The sequence below is a fragment of the Meleagris gallopavo genome, chromosome 16, assembly GCF_000146605.3.
Source record: "Meleagris gallopavo isolate NT-WF06-2002-E0010 breed Aviagen turkey brand Nicholas breeding stock chromosome 16, Turkey_5.1, whole genome shotgun sequence".
NCBI lineage: Eukaryota > Metazoa > Chordata > Aves > Galliformes > Phasianidae > Meleagris > Meleagris gallopavo.
The window spans coordinates 249,109-258,315 of NC_015026.2; the positions used below are offsets into that span (position 1 = coordinate 249,109).

Below are 9,207 nucleotides of genomic sequence, written 5' to 3' on the forward strand. Positions count from 1 at the left end.
TTTTGCAAAAAAAAAAAAAAAAAAAGTTGAATGAATGCAGTTTAGTCAACTTCCTCACTGAACAGCAGGCTAAATCTTAGTGTGATTTTAAGAGCAAATTGTTCTGATCCTGATGGCTGTAAACAAAGTGCACGTCAGCACTGGCTGATAGTGATAGCAGGCTCTTTCAGTTTAGTGCCAGTTCATCTTGCTTTCAGGAGGACTTCATCTCTTAGGTGTCTTTTGGAGGGTGGTGGTTGGTATATTTTGATGCCTGTCAGGGAGTTTGTCACCTGCACAGCAAGCAGCATGCACTGATTGCACCTGATTTTCAATCATCAAAAATCACTGCTATCTTTTTTTTTTTCCTTGCTTTAAAAAGGCAAAGGGCCCCTAAAAGAGTACTACAATGGACTGATAAAGAAACTGCACTTTAAACATATCCAGATCTGTACACCGTGGCTGGAAGCTGAGGATTACCCAGTTTTACTTGGTAAGCAGTGAATTATGAAATAGATTTGATGTGATGAAGTATGGAAAAACAAATCAGCAGAATCATAGTGCCTGTATTGCTATTACTGCCTGTTATTTATTTATTTTTTCCCATTTTTCTAACTGTGCTGGAATACAGTGTGTGTGTTCATGTTCCAGTTCGCTCTCTTAAGCAGGTCAGAAAAAACACCTCAGTTTTTGACTGAGCACCCAAAAGAAGCTGAAATTCTAAATAGTGATGTTTTTGGAATAGTGTTCCCTTGGCACATTCATGGTATTACATACAGCGTGATAAGCTCAGTGCAGTAGTCACAGAATCATAGAATGGCCTGGGTTGCAAAGGAGCACAGTGCTCATCCACTTCCAACCCCCTGCTGTGTGCAGGTCCCCAACCAGCAGCCCAGGCTGCCCAGAGCCACATCCAGCCTGGCCTTGAATGCCTGCAGGGATGGGGCATCCACAGCCTCCTTGGGCAACCTGTTCCACTGCCTCACCACCCTCTGGGGGAAAAACTTCCTCCTAATATCCAACCTAAACCTCCCCTGTCTCAGTTTAAAACCATTCCCCTTGTCCTGTCACTATCCACCCCTCTAAACAGCCATTCCCCCTCCTGTTTATACGCTCCCCTCAAGTACTGGAAGGCCACAATGAGGTCTCCCCAGAGCTTTCTCCTTTCCAAACTAAACAGTCCCAGTTCCCTCAACCTTTCCTCAGAGGAGAGCTGCTCCAGCCCTCTGACCATCTCAGTGCCCTCCTCTGGACCCGCTCCAAGAGCTCCACGTCCTTCCTATACTGTGGACCCAGGCCTGGACACAGCCCTGCAGATGGGGCCTCACAAGAGCCGAGCAGAGGGGGACGATCACCTCCCTCTCCCTGCTGCCCCCTCTCTTTTTTAATGCAGCCCAGAACACAGTTGGCCTTCCAGGCTGCAAACACACACTGCTGGCTCATGTCCAGCTTCCAGTCTACCAGGACTCCCAAGTCCTTCTCCACAGGGCTGCTCTCAAGGAGATCTTCCCCCACTTTGTATAAATACCTGGGACTGCCCCAACCCAAGTGCAGCACCCTGTGTATATGTACATATCCAACTTGATCTTGGGTTTCAGATCTGCTGGCTGTAACACGTGGTGTTTAATTGGGAATTGTCGAGTAATGAAGATAACGTCCCTAAAATGACGTGATTTCTCTGATCTGGAATCACTCGAATAGGAGGAGGTCAGTAGTGAGCCGTGCAGCATGTCCTGCCTGGATTGGGGTATCTCCTGTGTGGGTATCTGTTCCGAGCAGGTGAAGAGGCCAAAATGCTGTTCTGTGAGAAATGTGAGATTTACAAATTCTCTTTAATTTGACAGGAACTTGCCTGCTATGTTTCTAAATACAGTCATATAGTTCAATATCTCTTGCTCATATTTAGCTCACATCACCCCAAAAAAGCCCTCACGTATATGTGAGTATGCAGTAAGACCAGAAGAGCTGCTTCAGAATTCAGGGTCTTGCTGAATTCTCTGCTTTGTTTGCTTTTCAGGCTCAGCAGACTTGGGCGTGTGTCTCCATAAATCATCTAGTGGATTGGATTTACCTATGAAGGTGGTAGATATGTTTGGCTGTTGCTTACCTGTCTGTGCAATATATTTTGAATGGTAAGAGTTTGCTTATTCTGCTACTAAGATTTAAAGGATCATATGAGCACTATTCTCATAAAGAGTTCAGCAGCTTCTGCATGTATCAGTGAGATTCCAGTATTGTGCCATAACAACTATTGATTATGATGCAAAAGGACAAACTTTAAATGTCAAAGTTGTTTTATTTAAGGGCAGCTAAAAATTAACATCCGTTTTCTACAAACTGTGGAGCATTTAATGCAACCTGTTGCCTTGGAAATGAATGACCCATCATCCTGTGTTGCTGTATACTTCATTTAAAAAACAATCAAAGCTTCATTCTGAGTAGACAGGTCTTTGTTGTGTGAAGAGGTGAGTATATGCAGTAGTCAGTGCACAGTCCTTTGGGGGAAAAAGTAGTTCTTACAGATAAATAGGTATGAATTGCAAGTATCTCGTGTACTGAGCACGGGCAGATCTTCCTTATGGATTAAAGTTGATTATTGCCCTCATTTTGACATACGTGCAGATGAGTGGCACAGTGACTGAGTGAGGGCCCTTTTGTATTGTACTGCAATACAGTACTGCAGGACAAGTTTAATTTAAACTTCAGTAGCTGCCTTTGGTTCCATTTTGTCAGGAGTTCAACCCCCACCTGTGCTCTTCATAGTGAAGATACACAGTGCAACTTTGGAAACGTGTATGTCCCACTCACTTTTTTTCTTCTGTTTTTTTTTCTCTGACTTTTGTTCACAGTTTACATGAACTTGTGAAACACGATGAAAATGGGCTGATATTCAGGGATTCAGATGAACTTGCAGAACAGCTGAAGGTAAAGACATAAGAGATTATTCTTTCCTACTAGCTCTAACCACAGAAGTGTTACAGTGTGAGCTACAACATTCTTGTGTGACAATCATCTGTATATTTTGCATTCTCAGAGGGCACTGCTTTGTCTGCTGGGTCTTATTGGCCACATTTCTATTTGAATAAAAATCTGAAGCTGTCGAGAACATACCTAAATATTTCAATATTGAACTGTGTAGAGGGTAAGACCGAAGATCGAATTCTTACTGCAACACTGAAGTCAAGGGTTAGCACTGGAAAAAGCTAGAATTAATCCAAAATGGAAAGCAATGGTGCTTTTCTGTTATTTTTTTTAACTTACAGATGCTTTTCTTGGAATTTCCCACGCTGGAAGGCAAACTCCATGAGTTCAGGAAAAACCTTCGTGCATCCAAGCAGCTGAGCTGGGATGAGAGTTGGGACCAGACTGTTCTTCCTTTACTTAGCCAGAGTGAATGACTTTTATGGGGATATTGTGTCAAAAAAGCTACCACTTGTATGCACCTCCAGGACTGTCTTAAGTGGTGAATAAACACTTGGTATTGTTTGCAACTGTAATTTTTAACTGATCAGACACACCTTTTCCCTTACAACTGGAGCTTCTTGTGAGGGTAGTAGTAGTGCAGAAGGTGCAGCTGAGGTTCCTTGTTATGTGTGAGTCCTTAGGGAAGGTGAGGTTCCTGTGCTGAAGAGGCTGATCCTTGTCATCTGCCTGCCTGTATTACTTGCGATGGGTCTCTAAAGCATGGGAAGTTGGGTGACTTGAGGAACTCATGTGTCAAGTCTGTTTAATTGGGCTGCTTGGAGGCTTCTTGTGGCTGAAGGTATTTGAATACATGTATAAACTGCACCAGTTTTACCTCCTGTACAAGAAACACATTCCTGGCTGATTTTATTCTGCAAGTGGGAAATTTCTATTTAATTTGAGTTTTTGCTTGAAATGATGGTACAGTATTTTTCTCTTTTTTCTTATGGTTAACATTCCTGGCTAGTCTTCCCTAGCCATGTATTTTTTTAAGTTGAGATAGAACTACTTAATTTCAGAGGTTTTTTCCTTTTTTTAATTATTTTTTTGATAGTGTATGCAAGAGTACAGCAGCCCAGCTGCTGGTATGGGACAGCTTTATTCAACACTGAGAGGAAAATACACCTTTCAGTGACTGTTGTGCTCATATGCTGAAGTAAACATGCCCATTTCCCTCGAGAAAGGAATGCATTTTATGTATTATTTCAATAGAATAGAAAAGGAAAAAAGATGAGATTAAAGTACGAGTGATGTAATAAAAGTGCACTTCACTTTCTGAGCAGTCACCCTGGTGTAGTCCTCATCTTTTTTTTTCCCCTCCTTGTTAACATTTATATGCAGACCCAATGCTTACAGGATGCTTTCTAAAAACCATCTTTTTGAAATAGAAGGCAGCCCTTTAAGGAATAAACATGCTTGGTTTTATCATAGAGCTGCTGCCTGCTTGGCTCTCTTAAGAGTCCCTAGTTCAGCAGTGATGTGTTGTTGCAATGGATCCTGCAGCAATGCTTTTAAACCAGCTTACAGAGTAATCATTTAAGATCTGCTTTTGCCAAACCAAGCAGTCATTTGCAAATGTGACCTTTCTCTTCCACCATGGTAGACACACTTGCAAAGACTGATTTGGTTCCACTGGGAGGAAGATGACAATAAGTTGCTTCCTGTAAGGGTTTGGCAGTTCGACTAGCTCAAATGATCCAGAGAGATTTATTTGTGATTGTTTTTCTCTACTGTTCTCCAGCAAATTCCTATCCAGTGTTACAGCAGTCCCCTTTAGCCAGTGATACACATGGAGGTAAACTAAGCATTTCTCTGTCGTACACAGTGATGCTGGTAAAAGCTTTAGAGAGGTTTGTCTTCCTGTAATAAATTTGGTTAGATCCAACATGAGCCATCTAGCCATACAGAACTATTTAGTGACACGAGGGCTTTTGTAGCAGGGAAGATAAAAGCAACTGCTGATTGGCTTCTAGTTTGCATGAACTCCAATTCTTCCTTCTCAGGAAGAAGCAGCTAAAATAAAAATAAAGTCTGGTCAGGCTACTTCTGTATATCCAGCTTAATGCCAGCAGTCGTGGGCTTCTTCAGCTTGAATGTTTCTTCAATTACCTGCCATTTGCCTTCTCTCAATTACTGCAGAAGGAGGAAGTGAATGCATGTCTTCATTTTCTTAAAGTAGCTTCTAAAACAACATCTAGAAATGCAGGTTAATGGAGGAGAAAATAATCCTGAAGCAGAACTGAATACATTAATACTGTCCAATGGCAAACTGGCTAATGGATTATGTGAAGTTTCAAAGCAGGTAAGCTAAATTCTTCATCTTGCAAAAGTGACAGTCGCTGTGTGAGAGAAATGCAAATCTGATTTTTGTCAGCACTGCAGAGCAGAGATGTTCCTGCAGCATCAAATAATCCTGTGACACTCTGCATATTCTGTAGGCATTGCTCATGTTGTTCTGGGATGACACGCATCGCAATTTTGCAAATATGCAAACATACCAAAAAAGCTGACATCAATTACAGCTGGTTTTAGTATTAAAAACGTTTATTATAAAACACTGTTCTACTCCTCTGTCAGTATGAGATGCACACCTGCAGGAGCACAGGGCGAGTCTGTGTTGTTTACAAATCAAAACTGCATTTAAATAATTGAATTCGGTTCTACAGAATCAAAGTGCATCACAATTAGGGCGTTTTTCTGTACAGCTTGTGGTGCACAGATGCTTCTAAGGCGCAGCTGCTCGCCTGCACGCATGCTGGCAACTGCAGGAAGAAACATAACTCATCTTGACAACAGCTCGTGCACATGAGGTACGTGCAGAAGGGTATTCTTGGTGCATGCCTCTCAGATGTTTCTAGAATTTAAGACAGTCCTGTAGCAAGGATAAGATAGTTCCTGCTCCTCTGAAATCCTGTGTTGTATTTACCAAATCTATATGAATAGTTGCAGGATAGTCACGTTGGGCTGTGTGTCATGGAGAAAAATACTACTGCTGTGGGCTGGAATGATCTGCCATCTGATCCCAGCTTTGTCTGCAAAGAGAAACGTTGGAATCATATTTCTGCTTAATGAAATAAAGGGCAGAAGTTGCACGTCTAGTTCTGTACAAAGAGATCTCTGCATGCTGGTACGAATGTAGCAGCATCATTTTGTTAATTAGCCACCACTGTGGTCCAGCTGTACTGCTGTCAGGCTGCAGAAGATAGAGCTTTGAAGTGTGAGAAGTCCTGCATCCCTCCCCTCTACTTAAATCTCTCCTTAACCCTCAAAGAACAGTTACAAGCTGCAGGCCACATTTAAACCTTTTCACAGTTACAATGCAGGTTTTTTCCTGTTCTAGGCTTAACCCTTACCATCTTTCCTATTAGCACCAAACTTGTGATGTGTCTCAAACTGATGCTGTAACAAATGAGAGTGGTGACAGGATGCAGCAAAAGGCTGAGATGTCTTAATTTCCTGAGCAAATCCATGCAGGAGGGTTGTTGCTCTCAGGCAGAACTCTCCTGAATCCAAGGATCCCATTACTGGACAACACCCATTGCAAAAAGGAAATGTTCCTGTTCATCTCCACTGCAGATTAAGTAACTGGGAGAGGCCAAATCTATGGATACAGTGAATGAAAAAGGCACCTACCAAGTTCAGCCTGGAACACGTGGTAAGTGTCTGCGTTACGGACTGTCAAGGCAATATAGACCTCAGGTTTTCTATCTGCTCTTAAAGTGGAGAACTTCTGTAGCATGCCAATAAGGGAGAAGGTTACCTCTGGATCATACACCACATCTGCATGGGAAAAAAAGGGAAATACTCAGTATTTGTTAAGAATTGAGCAGAAGGTAAGCTACAGAATATAAAAGATCAAATGTTCACCTGAAGGAGGAAGGATAATTACTTTTAACTGAGAGATCAGAAATTTCCAAGAAGAGATTTTAGAAGATGCACTGTTTTCTATGATTCTATGATAGAAAATTCAAGAAAACAGCTGTTTCCAGTGTTATCCCTCATGAGAATGCTGAGATTCCTATTTAAAATTATGAGGGTCTTAAAGTGGCAGATTTATTATCTGTTTCTGGATTAAAAAAAAATACAGAAAGAAAAAATAATTTGCTCTTCACTGTTAGGTAAATAGCTACTGAATAGGTGAAACAAGACAAAATGGTGCAAGGAGCTGGGAGGTACAGTACCTACAGGTACAGTAACTGAGGTAGGGCTGTCTGAGCCCTGTACGCAAATCATCATAGAATCACAGAATGACCTGGATTGCAAAGGAGCACAGTGCTCATCCACTTCCAACCCCCTGCTGTGTGCAGCTCCCCAACCAGCAGCCCAGGCTGCCCAGAGCCACATCCAGCCTGGCCTTGAATGCCTGCAGGGATGGGGCATCCACAGCCTCCTTGGGCAACCTGTTCCAGTGCCTCACCACCCTCTGGGGGAAAAACTTCCTCCTAATATCCAACCTAAACCTCCCCTGTCTCAGTTTAAAACCATTCCCCTTGTCCTATCACTATCCACCCTCACAAACAGCCATTCCCCCTCCTGTTTATACGCTCCCTTCAAGTACTGGAAGGCCAACAACGAGGTCTCCCCAGAACCTTCTCTTCTCCAAGCTAGATAAACACAAATATCTTTGTGTTTATTTCTGTTATTCTGCTTTTTCCTGCATGATACTGCAAAGTCAGGCATAACCAGAAGGGAGAGGTACCTGCTGCAATGATGACATCTGCTTGCAGAGCCAGCAGTTGCTTTTCTGTAACTGAACCCCAGTCGAGCTCTGCAACAATGAGTTTGGGCTGTTGGTATTTCTGCCCTTCTGCCTCCTGCCCTTGGGCTGGATTCGTAGTTTCAGGCTCCAGGGTAAAGCCATTCAAACGGATGTTTTCTGTCAGCTGTTTGAGAACACAGTGGTGGTAATCACTGAATATGTATGTCTTGGGGTTGCAGGTTTTGCAGATCACCAGTCCAGTGAAGCCGACTCCACTTCCTAATTCCAAGACTGTCCTAAAGGTTAATGGTATTAAATAAGTATTAATGAGGACTCTGTCATTTAGTTGTGTAATCAGAATATTCCAAGTTTATCTAAAGGTAAATTCAGCTACAGATTATCCCAATTTTTGAGCAAACCCTATAAGATCTAACGTCTGTTTCAAGTAACTGGTAAAGCTGGCAAACGAGATAATTATAAGAATTAATCACTGGAATTATTAATTCCATCATGGGGGTGAGAATCATTCCACCTATTTCTGGACTTCTGCAGCAGTTATCTGTATCTGAACTGGCTGTCCACTTCTTTTCGTAGTGGAGAGAAGTGGGTGTTTCTAAAGCACAGTTCTTTTCTTCGTGAGGTACTTGAAATTAATATAGCTGAAGCCGTGCCCAGAAGTGCCCATTCCTTTCTGGTGCTTAAATACAAAGCATCTTTCAGTATCTGCAGGAGGGCTATAAGAAAGAAAGGGACAGATTCTTTAGCAGGATCTGTCGTGATAGGACAAAGGGAAATGGTTTCAAACTAAAAGAGAGGACATTTAGACTGGATATCAGAAAAGAAGTTATTTAACATTACAGTGGTGAGGCTCTGACACAGGCTGCTGTATATGCCACATCCCTGGATCACCCAGAGCCATGCGTGGGGCCCTGGGCAGCCTGAGCTGTAGCTCTCAGCCCACACCATGGGCTGAGGATGGAGGGCTGTAAGGCTCCTTCCAACCCAACCATGCTGGGATTCTGTTCAAAGTTACTGGTTAGACAGGATGTGAGCTGAAATTCAACAGCCTGCAGCACAGAGCAGATTAAAATAGGTGCTGTAATGGTTTTCATCTTAAAGCCTGTTTTAAAGTAACTATGAAGTCATCTCTTGAACTGTTGCAGGATAGGAGGAAAGCAGTTGTTATCTGGCACCAAATCTCATTTCTGTCCATGATGCTGTTGTTACCTGTTAGTGAAAACCTTGGGGTTCTCTGTTGCCCACTCAGCGAGATGCAGAGCAGCATCCCATGTGACGAGCCCTGTGGTTCCCTCAGAGATAATGGCCACATTCTCAGAAAGGGTCACGGGTTCTCCTGAGGGCTGGAGGTCACACACAGGGGAGAGAGAGATGTCAGCAAAGGCAGCAGTGCTGCAGCCTGGAAAAGAGAACTGGAAGCACTCTGGGTTTCTGGAAGTAATGAACACTGATTCATAGAATCACACAGAATCACAGAATATCCTGGGTTGGAAGGGACCTCAAGGACCATGAATCTCCAACCTCCCGCCACAGGCAGGGCCACCAAC

General features: G+C 42.9%; 2 protein-coding genes across 2 annotated transcripts; one reads left to right on the forward strand and one right to left on the reverse strand.

Annotated features, from left to right (window-relative positions):
- Positions 1 to 357: 357 nt before the first annotated feature.
- LOC104913466 (chitobiosyldiphosphodolichol beta-mannosyltransferase-like) lies at positions 358 to 4,229 on the forward strand (the record flags this gene model as incomplete). The annotated part of the gene is made up of 4 exons (XM_019620593.2): positions 358 to 472; positions 1,997 to 2,111; positions 2,829 to 2,904; positions 3,243 to 4,229. Coding segments are annotated over 4 exons (441 nt in total), but the record flags the coding sequence as incomplete, so codon positions are not given.
- A 1,206-nt stretch (positions 4,230 to 5,435) lies between these two features.
- Positions 5,436 to 9,111, reverse strand: EEF2KMT (eukaryotic elongation factor 2 lysine methyltransferase; the record flags this gene model as incomplete). Its single annotated transcript, XM_010719307.3, has 4 exons — positions 5,436 to 5,975; positions 6,577 to 6,723; positions 7,643 to 7,938; positions 8,870 to 9,111. Coding segments are annotated over 4 exons (786 nt in total), but the record flags the coding sequence as incomplete, so codon positions are not given.
- Between the last annotated feature and the right edge of the window lie 96 nt (positions 9,112 to 9,207).